Below are 23,412 nucleotides of genomic sequence, written 5' to 3'. Positions count from 1 at the left end.
GCTTGGGCTAGAAGTTTTAAAACACCAAAAGGAAAAAGAAAAAAAAAACAAACAACAAAAAAAAAACCAAAACAAAACAAAACCAACCAAACGAAAAAAAAAAAAAAACAATCACAAAACCAACTAACCCCCCCAAAAAAAAACCCCAACAAAACCAAACCCACAAAAAAACCCAAATAAAAGCAAACAACCGAAATGACAACACACACAAGCGAACAAGCACAACACAAAAACACACCCCCAAAAAAACCAAAACAAAACGAAAAACCACCAAACTTCTGGGGTCACAGGGAGGGGGAAATTCTTCTTTCGCCTCGCCTGTGGCGTCTGCGGAATCGTCCCGAGGAGGAAGTGGAGGATCCCACGGCAAGGACCGGAGGAGTGGCCACTGGCTGCGGGGCTGGGGTGGGGCACCGCGGCCTCGGGTAGCCCCGCTCTCCTCAGCCCCACCGCCGAGAACGGGAGGTGCTCTGCCTTCCTACGACAAGAAAGGGCCGAGCCACTCTGCTCCCCGCCCCGGGAGGGGTGAGAACCGCCCTGCCCGGTGCCCGGAGCTCGGCTGGACTGCCCGCGCCGGCCCCTCGCTGCGCTGGAAAGCGGCTCAGCACCGGCGGGCAGGGCTGGGCAAGACCGGACTGGGGAAGAGCGGGTGGCACACCCCCCCCCCCCCCCTTCCTTCCTCCTCCTCTTCCTCCTTCTCCTCTTAACTTGGCGCGGCGGCGGGGGATGCGCGGACAGCGGCGGGATGGCCTCGGCCGTGTTTGAAGGCACCTCGCTGGTCAACATGTACGTGCGGGGCTGCTGGGTGAACGGCATCCGGCGGCTCATCATCAGCCGGCGGGGAGACGAGGAGGAATTCTACGAGATCCGCACCGAGTGGTCGGACCGCAACATCCTCTACTTGCACCGCAGCTACTCCGATCTCGGCCGCCTTTTCAAGCGGCTTCTCGACTCCTTCCCGGAGGACCGTCCCGAGCTGTCCCGCTCCCCTTTGCTCCAAGGTTTGAGCACTCTCCTCGAATGACGGACTGGAGGGCTTTAGGGGGTGGCGGTGAAGGGGAGGGTGCTTGGTTTCCCCGGGTCGCTCCTCAGCGAGGAGCCGGAGCTGCTGCGTGACCGGACGGGACTGTCCTTCAGCCCTGGTCAGACCCCTGCGAGAAGCAGGAGCCATCGGCTCCCCTTCAGGGTGGTCAGTCCCCTGGGACTGGACGTGGCTGCAGGGAGAAGAGGGGCAGAAAACCTACAGGAATGTTTTGATGTCGAAAACTCCTCCTGGGCTGTTGATTTCCTGTTGTATTTCTTTAGTAAATATGCGGTAGGGGTGAAGGGCAGCCCCCCAGGAGGGACACCTCGGCTCCGCTGCTGTCCGCGGCTGCGCGGCCACAGAGGCTCCGAGCTGGGATGAACTCGGTTGGACTGAGGTGGGGGCAGAGGAGTCCCACCCCGAGGCTTCCCGAAGGAGGGCTGGGGCGGGGCGGGGGCAAGGTTTGCTGGCAGGAGAACGGCTGGAGCTGAGAAATTTCCGCGTGTTGGCATGTTTGCCACAAGGAGATAGGGAAGGGGGCAGTAAAAACAGCCAGCGGCGCTTGGCAGGGGACGGAGCCACTCTGAGAGCTGGAATAATTCCTCGCATAACTTCTGGAAAACCCGGGAATGGCTCCAGCGGTTTAAGCCCTGTTTTCTCTCCTCGCTTCTGAACTGATGAATCCAGCTAGGAGGGTGCTGCCCGTGCTCTGCGCAGGGGCAGGATGGAGCTTTGAGGCTGTCTTAGGGTCTGGCTCTTTCGCCCTAAAATATTTCGAGTCTGTAGACTGTCTGAAAATGGAAGCGTGCGTAGCACTTCCAGCCTCCCCGGGGCTGAGTAACCCCGTCAGTGATGTGATACAAACAGGAACGGGAACAAACTGTTATCTGGGGGATGTTTTCCTCTCTGAGAGGATGGGAAAGTGCTGCTCTGCGCTCTCATTTCTCCTCTCACCTTGTTGCTGCGACCACCCCACACACTTCGTAGAGGGTCTGTGTTATGCCGTCCTCGGGGCTGGTTTTCCACCGTGCTCTGAGTGGTAAATCCCACTGGATTTATTCCCCGGCATGATTCCCCAAAGATGTTTTTTGATGGGTATTCAAAGTAAGTCCTGCCAGACCCCTAACCTGTGGTGGTGGAGGGCGGAGTGGTGTTACTGCCTCGTTTCAAAAAGCTACTTCTCCCTCTGCTGCTCCACTGTCGGTGGTAGGAGCCGCTACCCGGCGTGTGTATCCCGGCTCGGGGCTTCGCCACTTCCTCTGCCCTCCCGGGAGCTCCGCTGCCACTCGCAAGCCCCGAGTGCCCTCTGCAGACGGCGGGGATGAGCTCAGGGCTGCCGTGCTGGTGGCAGAACCCCCTCCTCATCCCCTCGCTGCCCACTTCGGATTGCAGCGTGGGACATGCATGCAGGGAATGCTGGAGGAGGTGGGTCCGCCCCAGCTTGGGTGCAGGCTGGGAATGTGCCAGGAGAGGTTTGAGTTGGATGTTAGGACCAATTTCTTCCCCAGAAGGGTTGCCAAGCCCTGGAACAGGCTACCCAGAGCAGTGGTGAAGCCCTAGCTGCTGTGGAAGGATTGAGAAGATGTGGAGGTTTGGTGCTGAAGGACACGGTTTAGTGGTGACCTGGCAGTGATGGGCTATGATTTGGACCCGATGATCTTAAAGGTCTTTCCAGCCAAAGCCATTCTATGATTCTATTCCTGCAGATCCCTGTCCCTCATGTCTTGTTCCTGCTGTGTGCCTACCACAGCATGTGCATACAGGGCAGCATGGTTTGCTTATATAGGTCTCACACAATTAGGTTGCTGACCAGGAATCTGAAATAGTGCAAAGATTTATTATCCATGGTGGGTGCCCTACCTAAAGTTCTTTGAGAGCGATTTTTTGTTTGTCTGGCTTTTGCTTGTTTGTTTCTGGTGCTGCTAAATGGCATGGCCTTTAAGTATATTTGGCACTTTGGCCCTGGCTTTTGAGCAGATCTGGAGCCAGCTTGCATTCGCCCTGCAGTGCAAAGCACCTGCCAGGGTCACTGTGACTAAGATTTGACTTCCAAAGATGCTGGTAGTCCTTGTACTTGTTGGATTTACAGGGCTCTGAAGAGCAGCTTGACAGTTTGGCCTGGTCACGTGTTTGGTTTGGCTGGAGCTGTTTCTCTGCATGCTCCCTCCCCATCGCTTAGGCATGGGAACTCTTGCACATCCTAAAGTCATTCTCATTCCTCAAGTGAGCATGATTCCTCTTAAGGCCCACCCCAGATTTTGCATAATATCAAACTGTTTTCACATCTCTCTGAGGCATCATTTGTGCAGTTGGAGCCCAATGGGATTATAGTTCCTTGCACTGGCTTTACTTGACAGTCCCAGGTAACATTAGTTCCCAAGCAGCTAGCAAGCAAGCATGCTCAGCCTGTCACACTCGATTCCTGCTCAAAACCTGGAACCTACAACCTTTGCTTACCCTTATCTCAGGAACAATCATACTGGCTTCAGGAGAATCAGGAATGAGCAAAGCATCAGTGCAGGGTCAGAAAAATCAAAAGCCAATATAAGCACATGATGATTTACCCAGCCCAGCAAGGGTGGGGGTTAACTTTGCAACAAAGACAGAATAAAAGTCAGGAAAGGTTTCTAAGTAATCACAGCACATTTCACCATCTCAGTAATACTCTGAAGTCAGGCTGCTCCTGCTCTAAAGAAAATGGCTTAATGCAGGGTGTGCTTCTCTGCACAGAGAACACTTCAAGCTAGGATTCCAAAGTGACTGGCTGCAGTCTCATGTAACTCTACAGAGCTGAAACACCAAAATCTCATTTAAATGACTGACCCCAATGCAGAGCTTTGGATGTGAGAAGAGATTGTGTGAGGCATGTTTGGTTTTTACAGAATTCATGGTTTCTTCATGCTCTGCACAATAGCAGATGTCCTGCTACCCGCAGTGGAGCTCAGAAGATTTGACCCATCACAAGCACTCTTATGTGCTATCCATTTGTGTGCTACTCATTTGTGTGCAAGTATTTTTAATACATCCAAATGTATATGCATATGTATGTGAGTCTTTAGGTGTGTGTGTGTGCTTATCTCAGGCTTTCTGAAAGAAGGTGGATATTAGCTGTGCCTTTTATCTGGAGGAAGTGGTGAAGTGTTGCAAACCACATTTGCATTGCGTTGAAAGACTCCAAAGTCCCTCCAGATTTGCCTAAGGAGCATTTAAAAGACTAACATTATCCTGCAGCTCAGGCATGCTGCAGTATGTTACTTTTAAGGGATGTGGCTGAGGGGTGAGAGCTTGAGCTATTTGATGTTATTAACTTTTTAAAAGAAGATTTTCATTTTTAAAATGTCAGCAATATTAGAGAGAATTGGTTGTCACCAGTATTGCTGGCCTCAGCAAACAGCTCACACTGAGTAGCAGCGTGCTCCTTTTCTTGCTCAGCAACAGCAGACCATCCTCTCCTTCCCTTCATCCACCCCTCCTCCACTTAGAATTGTTTTGGTTGGAAGAGGCCTTTAAGATCAAGTCCAACTCTGCCAAGTCTGGTGCTAAATCATGTCCCCCAGCAACACATCTCTGTATCTTTTAAAGACCTCTGAGGATGGGGATTCAACCACCTCCCTGGGGAGCCTATTCCAGTGTTTGGGAACCCTTTCAGAGAAGAATTTTCTTCCAATATCCAACCTAGACCTCTCCTGGTGCAATCTGAGGCCATATCCTCTTGTCCTATAGCTCGTTTACTAAGAAGAGGAGATTGCCCCCCCACCTGGCCTCAACCTTCTTTCAGGGAGTTGTAGAGAGTGAGAAGGTCTCTCAGACTTCTTTTCTCCAAGCTAAATTACCTCAGTTCCCTCAGACACTACTCACAAGACCTGTTGGCCAGGCCCTGGTGAACAAAACTTTGTCGCCCTTTTTCAAGCCAGCTCTAGCATATCAATGTCCTTCTTGTAGTGAGAGCCCCAAAACTGAACACAACACTCAAGAACTTGGGCTGGCATCCATGACACTCTCCCTCCTCGTATTTCTCAGAGCTGCTGAGTGGTGAGAGGATGGGAGGTGTAATTTTCTACAGTGCTGTCCTTCTAACCTGTACTTTGACAAGAGCAGAGGAAAGGTCCCAGCATGGAGCTTGATTGATGCAGTCTGATTTCATCCTTGATGGCTAATAACAAGTGGCAAAGTGCACTCTCTGCATCTGGAGAGCAAGTGTACTATGATGCTAAGGGGCCAAGGGCATTCAGCAAAAGGCATCTTAGTAAGCTGGTAAACAAGGTTAGATCTCTACATACCTGCAGGGTGACTAAATGTGATTCACTGTGGACTTGCTAGTATTTTGTGTCTGAAATGTGCCAGTCCCTTGCTCTGGGCAAATGCACAAGAGGATCAGAGAGAAACACAGGCTGGTTCACTCTTGCAGTGCTTGAACACAGCTTAATGGTACCAAACTCTCTGTTTCTAGGTGCAAAATAAATGTTTCTATTTACATCAGTCTTTGTGAGAGATGCAGCACATAGAAGCTGACTTAAAACTGATGATTTAGAAATCATTGCAATAGGCCAAACAGAGGCTGGAAGTATAAACCTGAAAAAAATACATCCCCTCCACCCCCCCATATTCTCTAAATATTCTGAGGCACTGTCATCTAAGATAGATTCTAGAAGTCAGTCCAGCTTCAGTGCAGTCAGGCACCTGCTTTTGACTTCAGTGAGGGCAGGATGAGCCCTATCAGTGCTGGGTAAGGAAGCCAAGAGAATGCCTTAGCAGCCTTTCAAAGGTGGGATGATTTGTTTTGCCCTCAGAGAGGCAGGCTGGTATCTGGCAGTTCTCAGACACTGTTTTCTTGCCTGTGTGATCAGAACAGAGGCTAAGATGGTCTTACAACATTACCGTTTGTACTGTGCCTACCTGTGCACCTGGTCCCGCTCTGATACTCTGAAATGTCAAGTAGGAAACCCTCATCAGTCTTACAGATGTCTTAAAAATGACCCTTTCTTCCCCAAAGTGCTCCTTTTCATCCTCCTTCCTTCTTTCCATGAATCTCCTGAGTCACTCTGCCCTGCAGCAGCCTGTTTTCCTCTATTTGTTATTTTCTCTTTGCTTCACCAAGTTGCTTTTCCTGAGCCACTCTGTGTTCCCTTTCTTTGTCTTAAGGTTTCCCTCACCAGTTGGCTTCCATTCACAGTTATTTATGGCTCTTCACAACTTCACTTATCAGCATCCAACCTCTGTCCCTCGGTAGAAGCTGGTGGAGAACTTCTATACAGACCTTTAGTTTATAGTTTTCCTCATAACATAGAGCAGTCACTCTTCACCTGCAGGAGACCCTGATCACAGAACTACATAATCCTGGGATGGTGGAAATTGGAAGGGACCTCTAGGAATCACCTAGTGCAACCTCCATGTGACCCAGAGCAAGTTGCCCAGGATGGCAATGTCTGGGTGGGTTCGGAATCTCTCCAGAGAAGGAGGCTTCACAACGTGTCTCAGTAGCCAGGCCCTTGACTCCAGCACCTCCTTTTTCCTTCTGTTGAGATGGAGCCTCTCCTTACCCAAGATAAACCAAGGCTGAGCTGCAGCACTGAGGCTTGTCTCTGCCCTCCAGCATGGTTTGCTCACACAGAAGCAGATGATTGGCTGCTTTCTGTGTCCAAGTGGCTTTTGCCAGGAAGCACATGGGAAGCTCCTCCAAGAGCTGTCATTGGAAGGACTTGCTCAAAGCAGAAGGTAGTTCCTGGAGAGCCAGCCCAGGAACATTATGGTTGCTTGCCAGTGTCACACTCATAACTTAGTTTTTTTCTATATGCTGCATTACAGTATATAGAAAATGCAGCATTGTTGTTTACAGCACCATCTGGGACTGTGATTTCTGAGAAGATGGAGCTCGACAGAATCAGCAAGTGGTTTCCACAGCCAGCAGCTGTGTGGGTGCTGGGACAATACAGACAAATACACCGCATCTATTGTGCTCTTCTCATTGTTGACACTGTCAACAGTTCATTAGTGGCGCTTGCTCAGAGCAGACAAAGGATGCAGCACTCAGCTATCAGGCTCTAGCAGTGCTGTATAGCTGAAATTATGTTTTGGCCTTCTGGGTTTGTTTTTTATTAGCTGAATTTCTTGGTTCATTGCTAATGATGGAAATAAATGAAGCTGGCTGTGTGTTTGTAAAGCTAGGCACAAGTTGCTTTCTTGTGGCGGATTGAGGCAATGTGTCTGGGAGGATTTTGGTGAAAACGGATGGAAATGGGATTTTTTTTCCATGACAGTTCTCACCTGATAAGAAATCAGCACTAGAAATAATTGTAGGAGCTTATCTTTTTCCTGAGATGTTGGCTGCTCTGTTGGCTTTTATCTTGTGCTTCTTTGACACCTTTGTTGCGGCTCATCAGGGATTAAGACAGGGAGCTCTGTGGCAAAAGCCTGTCTGCTGGTCTCTGCCACCAGGAAGTGCCACCTCCCCCCCGGAGATCTTGGGAGAGCCTTTGACTAACAATACATATGTGGAACACCAATCAGCTAGAGGATCTTGAGAGCTTTTGACCTGCCTTCTTGCTTTGCATGGGTATTTGAGTATGCCAGAGTTCTCAGGTGGTCATGGCCACAACTTCTGCACTGGGGAATTTCAGTCAGAGAGTTGTTTGGGTAACACTTTGTCCAACCCTATTTTCACACCTGCTGCATATGAACTGCAGAGAGGAAATGGCTGCTGTTAGAGCTCAGTGTGTGCACTCATCCCGGTTTGGGACAGGAAAGAATTTCAAAGTCTCCATCTTTCTGCATCCAACAGATTTCTCTCAGTCTTCAATATGGTTTTGGCTACCTAGTGGGACTTCTTAAAAGTATGGACTGACTATACACTTTGTGTATCAGACCTCTTAAAAAAGGTCCCTGTTTTGTGCCTCAACATCAAGTTTAAGGTCAGGATAACATGCAATGAATTTCCAAAGTCTTCCTCCTGCACCCCGGTTTTCAACTCTTTCAGCTGCTTCTTGAGTAACGCCACCAAGATGGATCTTATAAGTGAGAGTGCATAAATACTGAACCCTTTGTAAAGGTTTCAGAGACTACAGTGACTCTTGTCATATGAGGTGGTTTGATTTCCTTGCTGAGTAAGTTTATCCACCCCCAGAGAAAAGTGCTGTAGAATTAGGCAAGAGACATCAAAGAGGAGTTGCCAGAGCTGCCAGACTAAGTCAGACCGGTGCTGTAGCCACCTTTGAGATCCTGTCTCTAGTGATGAGAACCAGATGCTGCAAAAGACAGCATATATAATAGGCAGAGAACAGCAAAGTGGCAGTCCTGGTCCTTAGTAATTGGAGAACTGATATTCCTGATTGCCTGTAATTATCTGCCCTTCTCTGGATCTTATCAAGTTTTTAGACTTAAGGGATTCCTGTAGTATTATTTCTGCAGTTTTCCCATCTGCTGTTTGTGGTTCTGTTTTTTTTTTCCCCCTAATTTACTGCACTCACATACCACTGAATACTCCTTTGTCCTTCTAACAAGCCTCTGTCTTATTCTTCTTCATCAGAAAGGAGGCAGTTGTAAGTGGGAGCTGTTTTGGACTCTTCAGAGTCCAGCCTGAGGTGGCTAACACTTATTTGCAGGACAGCTACTGGGAGGAGAGAGGCATTGTGGTCATAAAGCAGAGTGAGATGTTAGCTGAAGTGGCATTGAGAAGAGCCCAGCTCAGCAGAGGAAGGAAATGGGAAACAGTGCAAGGGAACAAAACAGCCGAAGACTCTGGGCTGAGTTGCTGGCTTTCAGCCCTGATCTGTGTCCCAGCTGAATAGCTTCAGTTCCTGCATCATGCTGTCAGCAGGAATGTTCAGAATCACCCTGATGTCATCCCCAGCAGCTTAATCTGGCTTTGGACTTAGCCCTTCTTTGGATGAATCAGACTGAACTTTTCCCTTGGCCACTATTTTGTGGGTTTTGTATACCTCTTTTTTCTGGCTGGGTCCTTCCTACCATTGCTTCATCTGTGTCCTCACCTCTGTGTGTGTGCACAAGCTTTAGAACAGAGCTGGTGGGAAAGAAACAGGAGAGTACAGGCTGAAAGAGGTTGCACACTGCAGTGTTCATGAACACTGTAACTGGGGAAAAGGGGCATATCTCTGGTTGAAGCCACACAGTTCGGTCAGGAGAGAGGGCAGAGTAGCAGCCTCTTGTGCAAGGCAGCTTGCATGTCTTCTCTAAAAGTCTGAAATCCCTAACCGCTTGCTCAAGGGCTTGTGCAGAGAGAGCAGGGTGGGCTCAAGATCTCCATCTATGGGCCTTAAATCCTTCTTACAGCATAGCTCAGCAGAACATAGCTTAGCTCCTCAATTCAAGAGAGATGTTGAGGTGCTAATACGTTTCCAGAGAAGGGTGACAAAGCTGGTGAGGGGCCTGGAACACAAACCCTATGAGGAGAGGCTGAGGGAGCTGGGGGTGTGCAGCCTGCAGAAGAGAAGGCTCAGGGGTGACCTCATTGCTGTCTACAACTACCTGAAGGGAGGCTGTAGCCAGGTGAGGGGTGGCCTCTTCTCCCAGGCAACCAGCAACAGAACAAGGGGACACAGTCTCAAGTTGTGCCGGGGAAAGTATAGGCTGCATGTTAGGAGGAAATTCTTGCCAGAGAGAGTGATTGGCATTGGAATGGGCTGCCCAGGGAGGTGGTGGAGTCACCATCCCTGGAGGTGTTCAAGAAGAGACTGGATGAGGCACTTGGTGCCATGGTCTAGTTGAGTGGCTAGGGCTGGGTTCTAGGTTGGACTGGATGATATTGGAGGTCTCGTCCAACCTGGTTGATTCTATGATTCTATGATTCTAAGCACATTATCTGCGGTCCTCAGAGCATCCTCAGCTGCAGCTCTGGTGGCTCACATGGCAGTAACACAACAGGACTACCAAGGCTTGTGTGTTGACATCAGGACTTGGCTCACAGTTCCTTCTCCATCTCTGCTAGGCCTGTTTTGTGCTTGATTCCAGCTCTGGGCCCCTCTCCCACGCCTGAGCCAGCGTGCCAGGTCCACAGCTGCTGGCCTGCTCGCTCAGCCTCCTGCAGCTGCTCCAGCTCCATAGTCCCAGAGCAGGAAGGACGCTGCAGGCCTCCAGTGCTGTTTGTGCCATGTTTTTTCCAGAGTTGCTATGTGGATGTGTGCTCGATCTCAAATTGCAAGTAAATGCTTTTTACCCAGTCTAAAGGACTCTGCCTGGGACTCTTGGTCTGCAAAGCAGCAGAGAAGATGTCAAAGGGTTTGAAAGTTCTCTGTAGTGTGCAGCAGAACCCTGCTAAAAGCAAATATCCCAGGTACAAGTGAGTGCCACCCTGGGTCAGACTGTGTGACTATTTTGTCTCTCCTGTCACCCAGCATATGAGCTCCCTTGGGTGCACAGCAAAGAAATGTTAGAGGTTTGTGGTGTTTGGCAACAGGTTTTGTGGTAAAAAAGCAGCCAGTGGGGCTCCAGCTTACCTCAAGTCTTCTAAACATAGATGAGTGTTTAAATCATGTGAAATGGTAGTTAGCTGTCCTAGAGCAGTCAGGGTAAAGAAAAGGAAGTTTTCCTGGGAGGAGTTTGTGCCTGGTTTTCATTAGCAGTCAGACAGGGGCCAGGACAGATGAAAAGGCATGAGAACAGCCTTTCACCATGACCTCACTGAGAGATTGCCCAGCTCAGAGCTCATCTAACTCCAAGAGCATGACTGAACAAGTGGAAGAAAGCACAGCCTGGTTCCAGGCTACTGGTTACTTTACTGGTGTCTTATTTTTGTTTTATAGCAAACTATCCAGCTTTTGGGGGTCTAGAAGTCCCAGACAGAAAGACCGGCATATATTTGTGGTCTGTGGGCCGAGAGAGAGCAGCCTCAGGACATGTAGCTGCTCTACAGGTGCTGTGTACATGGCCAGTGAGTACTGTGTCCTCCAGATGCATCCAGCTTTTGGTGCTTTTGTGTTGGGGTCAGTGGATGGTGGAGATGATGTGCTCTGGCTGCAGAGTCATCCAGCACAGGCATGTGTCTGCTTGTTCAGAGTGGAGGTTTTACACCAGTCTCCGGCTTCTGCTTCTCTTTCTCTGACTTGTCAAAGCTTCTGAACATGGGAAGCAAGATGGGCAGAGGAGAAACTCCCACCAAGTGAAGAATAGAGATGGGAAGTCTGGGTGAAGTTCTGTGACAAGTCCTGATTCCTGCTCAAGCTTAGTACAGCACCTAGGTGAGGCAGAAACTCGAACAGAGTATCCAAGCCTCTTGCTTGGGAGACCTTACAGCAACCTTCCAGTCTTTAAAGGGGACCTCCAGGAAAGAGGAGGAGGGATTCTTGGTCAGGGAATGTAGTGATAAGATGATGGGTAACAGTTTCAAACTGAAAGAGGGTAGATTCAGATTAGGTATTAAGAAGAGATTCATTACTGTGAGGGTGATGAGGCACTGGAACACTCCGCATGAAGTAGTTCTGGATGCTCCTTCCCTTAAAGTGTTCAAATGCTGAGGACCAAGCTGGATGAGGCTCTGAGCAGCCTGGTCTAGTAGGAGGTGTCCCTGCCCATGGCAGAGGGTTGGAACTGGATTGTCTCGAAGGTCCCCTCCAACCCACAGAATCCACAGAAGGTTCTGTGACTCTTCTGTGAAGGCTGGGGCTTCCCGAGGTGAAGCCTTTACAAAAGGGGTTTGAGGCATTCCCCACTGCTCACCTACCTGTGGTGGCAAAACAGAGGCACCCCTGTGTTGCAATGTGGGAGGGGAAATGAGTTGCAGGAGAGGGTGAGAGCACCTTAGACCAGTGTTGCTACCGGAGACCTCAGGAAACCACAGTGTTCCTCATGCACATATGTACTATGGTGGTGACAGCAGCCAGTTAGTGGTGAACGAGAGTGAAAGGAGCAGCTTGAGAATGAAAGGAGCTGCTTGGCCAGGCAGTGCCTTGCTCCAATTAGCAAGGCTGTGGGGCTGTGAGCAATCCCTTGGGACTGCAGTATCACAGGCTACAGCTAACTGGAAACCATGAGGACATCCGATAACTCTTAAAACCAGAGACTTGTAGAGTTAGGATAAATGAGGGCCTTACAAACTTTGTGCTGAAGAAATTGCAGGGTTCAATATATAGAGAGACAGTCGAGTGGTTTCTGCAGTAATGTATGAAAAGGAAAGCTTTAGACCAGCCAAACCGAATTCCCACTGTGGCAAATTCATGTAAGGTCAGCATCTTTCCACCTCAAAGCTCTGCACCTAGCCATTAAGCACGTACAGGGGAAGCTATCCAGGCAGATGTATCACTTATTCTCCTTCCTACGCTGGCTGCCATTTGGTTTTGATGTTACTGAAAGCTTCAGTGGGAAATGGTTTTTATCACGTCAGATGTTCCAGGTTGTCTGTGGCAATTTCCATATTGCAGCGTGGGTTTGTATGGCTGGTGCCATTCCAAGAGCAGGAAGGAGGGATAGACAAGGGCTGGAAATTCCTGGTGAGTGAGGGAAGCTGTAAAACCTCCCATGGGGTGATGTGTGACAGTGCAACAGGCTGACAGCCTGGTCCAGCTTCTCTTGCTGAAGCATAAAAAGGGCAGTGTGGAACTGGGGATGCTTTCCCTGATTACTAATGAGGGAAAATTGAAGCTGCTTGGCTGGTTTTCCTCACATGATGAATGCTCAGGGTTGTTGATGAGATAGCTTCTTTTTTCCTCCCTCCTACCCCATGGTCTGAATATCTTAAATTGTTTGAAGGTATCCCTCTTCCTGGTTAAAATACTAGTTGCAACAGTAAATGCTTGTTTGAGAGGTCCACAGTTGAGGGTGGGTTTGAGAGAGAGTAGCTGAATGCCAGTGATGTGGTGTTTGCCTCTGAGGTGGGAGCTGCAGCCAGCAGTCTCTGCTCTGTGTCAGTATTGACTGGGCAGACTGGAGCAAAACCAGGAGGAGACGCAGAGGCGCCCCACGGTAGCTGGCACCACGGTGGTTAGCTTTTGTCTCTCTGATATAAACTACAGCAGGGTGACAGCATGTTTCTAATGCCACAGCTGGGTGTTGGAGCTGTGGGGTCATCAACAGCTTTCCTTCATCACTTGAAGAACCCATGTGATGGTTTGGGGGTTACCCTGCCCCCCCACACTTTTGAATTTGCCCCAGCTAATTCAGACGGACCCTGGGAATATAGATGAAGCAATTTATTTACAGCTAGCAGAATTTACAAGCAGCTATTTACAATATATACAGTTATATACAATTATATACAGAAATATACAAAGGATAAACAATACAAAAGCACAACTCCCCTCCCAGAAACCTGAGTCCCCAGGAGGGGCTCTCAAACCACCCCAACACCTCCCCCCGGCCCTCTCAACCTTACCCCAGTTCTCAGGAAGAAGAGAGGTGCAGCCAAGAGGTTAGGGAGCAAGGTTAGTAGGAGCAGGGTTAATGAGATGTGACCAGGTCTAAGGCAAAAGCAAGAGTGAGAAACAAAATGGAGAAAAAGTCTTTCTTCTTCCCAGAGTTCTCAGCGAGACTATGAGAGAAGTTGACATCAATTGTTTTTCATTTCACTGCCCGTTATCTAGTTTTTGTACCAAAACATTCCAGCTTGCTCCAAACTAGCACAACCCAATACTCAAGAATCTTCCTTGGCCTGCTCACTGAGGCTTATGTTCAGAGAAATGCAAGGCTACCCTGAAAGTCTTTTGTTTAGCTTGTGTTTAGTCTTCTCTTATCTGTGGGTTGTGGGTTTTTTGTTTGTTTTCTTGGATTTGGTTTTGCTTTTTATTGACAGAAAAAGAAGACTGAATCATGGCTCTTGGAAGCAGCAAACCAGCTTTTTTGATTACCATTGCTGGGAATGCTGTGTAGCAAGACTGTGGGTGAAGGAGTAGGTGGTTCTGCTTCTGCTTGTCTTGCAACTGCTAAATACAATCATAAGCAGCTGCATTTGTGTCAGGTTTGCAACTCTGCTTGTAACTACACCCACCTCTGTTTGGGGTGCATACATTATTGTCAGTGTGTGTTTAAAGACCTTTCTGGAGGTGTGAGACATGGAGGTGTGGTGCTGAGACATATAGTTTAGTGGTGAGCTTAGCAGTGCTGGGTTAAGGGTTGGCTGGACTTAATGATCTAAAAGGCCTTTCCCAGCCTAAACAATTTTATGATTCTCTGATACCCCAGGTTGTTCCACATCTTTCTGGGGCAGCTTGGTCTGGCTGATGAAGAGTGTGTGCACATGGAAGTGTGCTTCTGTCTATGCTCATGATCTGTTTACTTTGTTTCTAGGGCTCATCACAATAAAAGAAGCCCATGATATAGAGGCCAGGCTTAATGAAGTGGAAAAGCTTCTGAAGACTATTATAAACATGCCCTGGAAGGTGAGTAAGCCAAGTTCCACATTTAGCCCAGCCTGACTCCTCCTCCATGGAGACATGCACTTTCATGCAGATTAGAAAGTGATGGCCTCTGCCAGACTCTGAGAGAAGCAGGAGTTTATTGAGGCTCTAGGAGAAGTGCTGGGTGCCAGAAGAGCATAATGATGTCTCCAGGCTGTTGCTTGCAATAAGTCTTGCTGTCATACTGTGAAGGGGTAGAAAGAGAGAAGAGGGACAAAACAAACTACCGGTAAAAACACATGCCTGTTTCTTTTTCTCTCTTTAAGTATTCAAGATCTGAAGTGGTCCTCACATTCTTTGAGAGATCTCCTCTGGACCAAGTCCTAAAAAATGACAATGTCCATAAGATTCAGCCAAGCTTTCAAAGTCCAGTTAAAATATCAGGTAAGAGTTGTCAGCTGCTTATATTTGACACCAGACTTACAAAATTTAAATGACTTTATTTGCTATTTCCCTTATTCTTTCTGCACCAACAATTCAAAATATAGTTATCCACATTCTGCTTTATCACACAGAACATACAACTTACATCCAGGCAGTAAAGTGGTGAATGAAACTGGAGGCTGATAAATACAAAGGAGTCCTCGCTATTGTCAAGTAGGATGGTTACCACTTAGGAGGGAGGGTTTGAGGCTATTGATACAGTTTTGTGAAAAATATAAACCCAGTGGCAGGTGGTGAGTGAAACTAGTGGTGAGAGGGGAGAACAGAGGAAAGGAGTGCAACCTCACACTGAATCCATCTCAGAAAGGATAGTATCGAATTTAAAAGCATACAAATAAAGGACAAGAATTCAAAGCTTTGCACAGCTTCTCTAAGAAAAAAGGTGAAATTAAGAAGGATGCTTCAGCTGTGAGAGATGATGGAGAGTGGGGATATGATGGAAGTCTATAAAGCTGTGAATAGAAGCAGGTAAATTACCCTGTACTCCTCATTAAATTATGCTGACAAAGGGCTTTTAAGCACACAAAAGAAAGGTTTCAGCATTGCTTTGTTTCCATACTGAGCACAGGTGAGTGGAGCTCATTGTCATAGCACATAGGGGAGCTGCTCCCTGGGCAGCGACCTATGCAGCTAACCAAAAGCATCTTGTGGTAATGAATTTTATTATTTAAGTGATTGCTGCAAAGAATTTAAGAACATAGGTGGAAATTTGAGACTAACAGGTACTCGCCTGGTCTGCATGTCGCACACTGGGAATGTTTTGGTGTTTGGCAGCCTTGTCAGTAGATGGCAGCAAATGTCAACGTCTAAAGCGGTTCACACAGCAGTGAAGTGCTGTAAGTCGGTCGTGTGAAGGACGCTAGGAAATCACTGGTGTTCGTTTTACTCGCAGTGCAGCATTCGGTGCCATGGTCAGCACTCGGTGCCATGGTCTAGTTGAGTGGATAGGGCTGGGTGCTAGGTTGGACTGGATGATCTTGGAGGTCTCTTCCAACCTGGTTGATTCTATGATTCTGTGATTCTGCAAGGCTTAGAAAAGCTGGCAAAAATGTTTTGTGTGCTCTGGGAAAAAAACCAAAATGTTCTTCACATTGTCCTGTTCCGACTGGTAGGTGATGGAGAAGAGAGAAAAAGCTGCTCTCCTAGATGAAAGCTGGATTTAGGTTTAAGATGCCAATCTTTTTCTGTGGCACAGTGTTGGCTTGAGGTGAGTCAGGAGTGCAGTGTGGTTTGCTGGGATTCGGTGCTTTTAGCACGCCCTCAGTAAAATACAGACTGAAAGGGGAAGATGACTGTCTGCCTAGGGAGGTGGTGGAGGCACCGTCCCTGGAGGTGTTCAAGAAGAGACTGGATGAGGCACTTGGTGCCATGGTCTAGTTGCCTGGATAGGGCTGGGTGCTAGGTTGGACTGGATGATCTTGGAGGTCTCTTCCAACCTGGTTGATTCTATGATTCTATGATTCAAGAAAAGTGTGGAAGTGACTTCTGGCTGTACCTTAAAGTGGGACCATCTATATGTATACTTCAAAACACCTCCTCCCATCTTTGTCCTGTTGTGCCTTCTGCTCATTGTTTGAACTGCCTGTAGTGTTGAACTGGGAGCATTCCCTGTATGTGTGTTCTGTGCCTGCTGTATTTTCTGCCGCTTCTGATTTCCTTTGGTTTGTGCTGATAACTAAGGCAGTAAGGCAAGGTCCTCGTACCTTGAGGCTGATCACAAGTCATCCCATCAGAGTCAGTGCTGGTTTGTGTGTGGAGGTGTGTGAAGAGAGAGAAGAGAAGGCTCTGGGGAGACCTTGTTGTGGTTTTTAGTACTTAAAGGGGATGACAAGAAAGGTGGATACAGACTTTTTATGAGGGAGATTTCAACTAGATAGAAGGAAGACATTTTCTACAGTGAGGATGGTGAGACCCTGGCCCAGATTGCCCAGAGAGCTATTAGGTGCCCCATGCTTGGAAACATTCCACATCAGGCTGGACTAAGCTCTGAGCAACCTGCTTTAGTTGCAGACGGTCCTGCAAACTTCAGGGGAGTTGGACTAGGTGAGATTTGAAAGTCCCTCCCAAACCAAACCACTTTGTGGTTCCATTTTTGTGGTGGCCTTAGCTTCACCTAAAATTGTGTGGCTGTAAGAAATCCTTGTGACTTGCCTAGATTGCTTTTCATGTAGCACAGGTGGGGATTAACTTCTCATTCATGTCAAATGCTATTCTTTAGTTTTCTTTTCTTTTTTAGTTTTTTTTAGGCTTCAGTCTTTAGGGTTTTTTAATCTTTTAGTGTTGGTATTCTTTAGTTATAAACCCTCATATTAAGTCAGTGGAAGAAGGTATAAATTGTAGCTATTCTAACTTGCAGGCTTTTTAACACACTAAGAAACAGAGCTGAAGCAGAGTTGAAGGCAGTGTAGGAGATGACATTGGTTTACATGACTTAAGGATGATGATTTAATTGACTTGGAAGGCTATTTTTTCCTGTCTTTTTTATTTTTGATGAACTGGCTTAAGCCTGGGGCTGTCTAGGAAAAAATCCAGTTATGTTTTGGTAGTGGTAAGCTGCAGACTATGGCTGGGCAGCCATGCTGCTAAGGGCGGTGGGCATTTTGCCTCCGGCAATAACAGTGCTGGAGCTGGGCCTTGCTTCAAAGGCTCTGTGTCGTGAGTTGATTACATGAATAAAGTTGTGGAAGCACTGTCTGTTTGCAGATGTAAGAAGCTGTGAAGCTCAGTGGTTGAACTTGATGATCTTAGAAGCATCTTGCAACCAAAACAATTCTGTCATCCTATTCTACGAGGCTACAAACCCAACCTTTCATTCCTGCTTTCGGCTGCCTACCTACGGTGTCATGCACACCCCTCAGTTCATAACCATGTCAGTCACATATGATATGCAGCTGTCTTCCAGCTCTTGGGGGGATTTTCATCTTGTTTTCTTCCTTCCCCTGACAGAAATCATGCGCTCAAATGGATTTTGTTTAGCCAACACCGAAACAATAGTCATCGACCACAGTATACCCAACGGAAAAGAGAAGCACCTGGAAGTAGATTCAGCAGAACACTTGTAAGTGGGGTTTGAGCTTGGGTAGTGCTGTCAGCTCCGGGTAGACTGCAGCTTTCTCACCCCACCCCCAGGAAAATCTTATCCTCTGTCTAGGAGTCAGACTGGAGCAGCTGTCATGACAGATTACTGGGCCTGGCTGCTGACGCTTCATAGATCTTTTTGTTAAAAGGGATGAAGTGGCTGTTGGTGATAATGACTGACCCAAAGGAATTTGGTCCTCTGTTTATGAAAAGAAAATGCTGTAGTTGTCAAAAGGGGCCTGCCAGGTGGGCATAGAGGAGTTTTTACTTTCTCTCATGACTGCAATAAGAGCTGGTTTGAGCCCAAATTTGGAAATGCAAACGTCCCTAAAAATGGGATATCCTGATATGAAGGGCATGATTTACTTGGCAAGCAGAATACCATCATCATCAGAGAAGAACACAACCCTGAATGTACTTAAAGAGAGCTCAGCATCTGCTTAAGTACTGCAACATGCCAGTGTGAGGTGTCCCTGCCCATGGCAGAGGGGGTTGGAGCTAGATGGTACTTGAGGTGCGTTCCAGCCCTGGCAATTCTGTGACTTGGTGAAGCACATGTATTTCCTTAGGGAAGGCAGAAGTTTGACTAGTCTTAATTGTAAATTCTGCCTCTGAATGCATGTAGGTATTCCAGGGTCAGAAACCTGTAGCCAGGCAGGCTTTCATGTAGGTTTTAAGTCAGTGATGGTACTGACAGAAGGGTATTGATGGAAATCTGCTGCTAGAGATTTCTGTCCTGGCAAGTGATTGATATTTCAATGAGGTGGTGAAACATTTAGATACTTTTAATGAGAAACATTGACCTACTTTTTCTTTAGAGCAGTCAAAATGATGGCAGCAAAATGATGATAAAGGCCTTCTGGAAGCCTTATCTGTGAATTCAGCACTATGTCTTGCCATATTTGAAACATAATCATTGCCAGTCTGTGGAAAGGTTTGGAGCTTGGCAAGAGTTCATCAGAGGTTGGGGTGTGTCTCTGGTTCTAGCATAATTTCCTGAATGGTTGCTATTAATTTGTCACTTAGTGTTTTGATCCTTGACCTCGCTAACAGCATTTAAGCTCATAAACTTGTATTCATGAGGCTCACACAATGCACCAGAGGTAATTCTGTAGGGAACTCCAATGCCTGGAAACTAAAATACAACTAAAGTACATAGTAGATCAATGTTTAGTAACGAGAGTGACAAATAGTCTGAACAAATTATCAAAGGCAGCATTTTCCTGCCTTATTTGCTTATTTAAATGAAGTTTTAATTAATAATACAATGGAAATCTAGTTGTGATTTAAAAATATGCTGCAGTCCAAGCAAAACTTACTGGAGTCACCATCCCTGGAGGTGTTCAAGAGAAGACTGGATGAGGCACTTAGTGCCATGGTCTAGTTGACTGAATAGGGCTGGGTGCTAGGTTGGACTGGATGATCTTGGAGGTCTCTTCCAACCTGGTTGATTCTATGATTCCCCAAAAGGGTTGTCAAGCCTTGAAACTGGATGCACAGTGCAATGGTGGAGTCCCCAGCCCTGGAGTGGTTTATAAACTGTGTAGATGCAATGCTGAGGGACATGATTTACTGGTGGCCTGACTGAGTTGATGATTGGACTCGATCACCTTAAAGGTCTCTTTCAACCAGAAGAATTCTGTGATTCTAAATTTGTCATCCTGAAGCTGTATTTTGTGGCTGGAAGGTACCATCAATTTGATGGTGGCACTTCTTTAGCACAACTCTGGTAAAAATGGACCTTTTTCAAAAAGCAGAAATTTTCTGTGCTGTCACTTTAAATGTGAGATAGTCCAGAACAGAAGCTTTTAAATTTTTCAAAATCTTGCTTTAAATGTGAGATAGTCCAGAACAGAAGCTTTTAAATCTTTCAAAGTCCTGCACAGTTCCTCTTTGGTCTCTGCAAATTTGCATTTACAAGTATTTTCTATTCTGAAACCAGACTTGATTCCTTGGACTAAAGACTTTTTCCTTTCAGCAGCATTAAACTCTCTGTAACTTCTAGGGTTTGGCTGCTGATGTTCTTGAGTCAGACATATTGCAAACAACCCTGTATATTTTGGAGAGAAGCACCTGGAGCTTCAGCAGGTAGTGTTCATTCTCTGCTGCACTGCTTGACTGTTGCAGCCTGCAGCGCTACCTCCCCAGGAATCCATCCACTAAGAATTCTCCTAGTTGTTGCAAGAGAAGCCATAGCATTTTTGCAAGTAGGAGTTTACACTGCTGTTCTCAAGCAGCTGCTTTCTGCTTCCTTCATTTTCTCACTTATTTCAGTTGGCAGGACACCATACTGTTGCAAAATGCAGTGAACCCAGTGAGGTCGACACCCATGGGGTTTTATCTGTAGTTCTTGAGTTGCTCTGCTGTCCTTCAGAGGTGAAGGATGCTAAAGAAATGCATTTGAACTTGGGCATTGGTTTTGTTACAGAGGTGCCTCAGGTTGGAAAAGACACTTTAGATTATCAAGTGCAACCTAACATCAAGTAAAACCAGCACTACCAAATCCACCATTAACCATGTTCCTAAGTGCCACATCTACATGTTGTTTAGATAATTCCAGGGATAATGGTGACTTATCCAGACCTGTTTCAGGCCATGACAACCCTTTCAGGGCAAAAAAAAAAATCTTAATGTCCAACCTAAACCTTCCCTGGTACAACTTCAGGCCATTTCCTCTTGTGCTAATGCTTGTTGCCTGGATGAAGAAATAAGGGAAGTATTATAGTGTAAACAGAGGAGATTTCTAGGAGTAGTTCCAGTCTTGAAATTGCAGTAAGACATTGTGGTCACAGTGAGGATGAGCTTCTGTGCTCTTATGGGCTTGAGTGCTCTTGCGTGCTCTTGTGTGCTACAACCTCCTTTCAGTAGCTGTAGGGCTGTAGAGAGAGGTTTGTGATTCCTAGTTTCACTGCAATGACCTTCCTTGACATCTTCTAGTATGAATTCATATTTCAGACTGCCCAGAAAGGGAGTGAGCTATTGAAGCATTGAGAAAGGAGTTGGTGCACTAGATACTTGTCTTGCAGACTGGGCTTCATAAAGGTGAAGCTGCAAACCAGCGTTAGAAATACTTCCACTCCAACAATGCTGTTGTGTGGAACAAATCCACGAATTGCTTTTAGTCAAGTTTAGAACTTTAACTTGCTGGACAGCCTACATTCTTGCCTACAGCCCTTGTTCCAAGTAGTAGCCTGGCAAATGTCTCCTCAAAATTTCCAAGGCTTTGTCTTCAGATATCCTTCTCCTTCCTTCCTTCTTCCTCTCTGCCCTTATTCAGATATCCCAGCCTTCTCCCTCTGCCTCAGTACATGTCTTCCAATTCCCTTGATTTGCTAGATGAGCATTGGCGACATGATGCCTCTTAGTGGTTTTATTTTGTTTGATTTGTTCCTGCTTAGGTTTGAAAGCGTCAGTGACTTTACCTCAGAGCTAGAAGACAGCGATGATCCAACAGCTTACGTCACCAACTTGACATACTACCACCTGGTCCCATTTGAGACTGATATTCTGGACTGAGGCTGCTTGGAGATGCACCCTGCCAGCATCAAGCTGACCTCTTCATCTGTAGGCTTTGCTGTCCCCAGCGTTGCATCTCTGTTGGTAAGGCTGCGGAAGCAAGACCAACAGCAAAGAAGCAGCAGCAGCAAGCACGCCACAAAGCTGCTTTTGTAGCCTGGCTCTCTGGAGTGTGCTGTGGAGACATCTTGCAAGGAGGCAGCTGCTTTGCTGTTGACAGGAAATTCGTTTTCAGTGAAAGCAAGGCAACAGAGGCCTCCTGAGGCTCAACGACCTCTCTGCAGTGTCTGTGGGAATTGCCACCTGGGCACAGCCATCGGAAAGTTGTGCCATTGTCCATTCTCCTTGGCTTTCAGGGCAAGTTCCTTTTCTGGGGTGTCACCAGAAACTTCCTGAGGTGGCATGACCACAGATTTTCTGCTGTGTAAGCAAGAAGGCGAGCAAGCCAGCTGCGTTTTGTCAGTTCCCTCTGTGGTTGCTTCATGAAATGGTCTTACAGGCCACTTTTTCCTCAGCTACCAGATGACTGGTGCCTTACACAAGATATCACAAATACCACAGAGTGCCTCCAGGAAATAGATGAGCTGATCACACAGTCACAGAACGACAGGGGATGCAAGGGACCTCTAGTGATCATCTAGTCCAAGCCCCCTGCCAGAGCAGATCATGGTGGGGGGGTTATATAGTCACAGAAGAGTCAACTCCTCTTTCCTGGAATAGTGAAGCAGGCAGCAGCAGCTGGCATTGCAAGGACTGTGTCTGCTGTTTGGGTACTGGTGTGATTTCAGAGGTCTGGAAAGCTGATGGGAAAGCTGAGTTGTCCTGCTAAGAAGGATCAAGGCTATGGCAGGCACTTGGTTTTTTTTTCACAATGACCAGCAGATGTGAATGGTGCTTACAGTAATTTACATCAGAGATAACTTCCTATGCATATTTCCTCCCCGTGGATGAGGAGGAAGACAATTAGATTTATGTGGTGTCTGGGATGAAGAAGAATGATAAGCTAAAATGTGTCTCCAGTGTTAGGAGCAACACCATCTCTGTGGCCAACATGGCTCAGGGAGTTTGTCCAGCTTCCAAAGATCTGCCCATGGGGCCAGGTGCAGGCTTCCCTGTCATATCATGCCATGGCTTTCACTGGAGGTAGGACAATGGGAGTAAGAGCAGGATTAGACCCTGCAGCCTCTTGACTACTGAGTAGTGCAGCACTAAGATCTCCTTGGGGTGTCTCTTGCAAAGTGCTCCAAAATCCCACCTCTCATTGTGGGTGCTCAACACTCACCAGCATGACCTTTCATTGAGCTTTTTGCCATCTGTTTGCAAACAGGAGTTTGAAGGGACCAAAAAAAAAGGGGAAGTTTTGGACTTGTTTCTTAGTAAAGGGGCTTACTTGGTCCTGAAGAAGCTGAAACAACTCCCTTCTGCAGACTTTTCATGTCTACCAATAGAATAACAGTTAGGTGGAATTTGCTGATGTAAATAATAAATTATTGAGAATCCTAATTCTTTTACACAGTATGTTTTTAAACTATATTTTAATGAAGTAAAATAAAACCCACCTTCAGACTCAGCTTCAAACAGTGGCTTCTTTATTTTCTCTTTTTTTGGGGGGACATCTTTTCTCTTTGATATTTTTCTGTTCCCCATCATGAAATGTGCTGGAATTGCAGTGTTGACCAAATTGTAAGAGAGTTAGGGATGAGAAGGAGCATCACATTCTACAATGCCTTGCCCAACAGCCTTTTTGTTGTCTTTTTGTTCTAGCAAATAATTCTCACAAGTTCAGCATTGGATTCACAGCCTATTCCTGGTAGCAACAATGACATGTAGCTCAGCATCAAACTGTTCAAAAAACCCAATAACAACAACCAAAAAAAGGAACATTTCCGAATTGCTCTGTATAATAATGTTGATTTCCGTTGCAGTCACAATATCACAGTATCACAGTATCACCAAGGTTGGAAGAGACCTCACAGATCATCAAGTCCAACCCTTTACCACAGAGCTCAA

The 23,412-nt window shown here is 46.9% G+C and overlaps 1 protein-coding gene across 1 annotated transcript; it reads left to right on the top strand.

Moving 5' to 3' along the window:
- The first annotated feature begins 143 nt into the window (after positions 1 to 143).
- Positions 144 to 22,980, top strand: PXDC1 (PX domain containing 1). The gene is made up of 5 exons (XM_064161117.1): positions 144 to 1,001; positions 14,255 to 14,346; positions 14,631 to 14,748; positions 17,755 to 17,866; positions 21,285 to 22,980. Exons 1-5 carry the CDS (start codon positions 746 to 748, stop codon positions 21,400 to 21,402), a joined length of 696 nt encoding a protein of 231 aa, XP_064017187.1. The 5' UTR covers positions 144 to 745; the 3' UTR covers positions 21,403 to 22,980.
- The last annotated feature ends 432 nt before the right edge of the window (positions 22,981 to 23,412 follow it).

This window comes from Pogoniulus pusillus, chromosome 21, assembly GCF_015220805.1.
Source record: "Pogoniulus pusillus isolate bPogPus1 chromosome 21, bPogPus1.pri, whole genome shotgun sequence".
NCBI classification, from domain to species: domain Eukaryota; kingdom Metazoa; phylum Chordata; class Aves; order Piciformes; family Lybiidae; genus Pogoniulus; species Pogoniulus pusillus.
Note: the sequence above shows the minus strand (reverse complement) of the source record. Positions and strands in the feature narration are given on the sequence as shown.

Excerpts from the sequence above, each read along its gene's own strand:
- PXDC1 (XM_064161117.1), top strand. The coding sequence starts at position 746 with ATGGCCTCGGCCGTGTTTGAAGGCACCTCGCTGGTCAACATGTACGTG. Across the intron at positions 1,002-14,254 it reads CCGCTCCCCTTTGCTCCAAG|GGCTCATCACAATAAAAGAA; the intron begins GTTTGAGCACTC and ends CTTTGTTTCTAG. Across the intron at positions 17,867-21,284 it reads GTAGATTCAGCAGAACACTT|GTTTGAAAGCGTCAGTGACT; the intron begins GTAAGTGGGGTT and ends GTTCCTGCTTAG.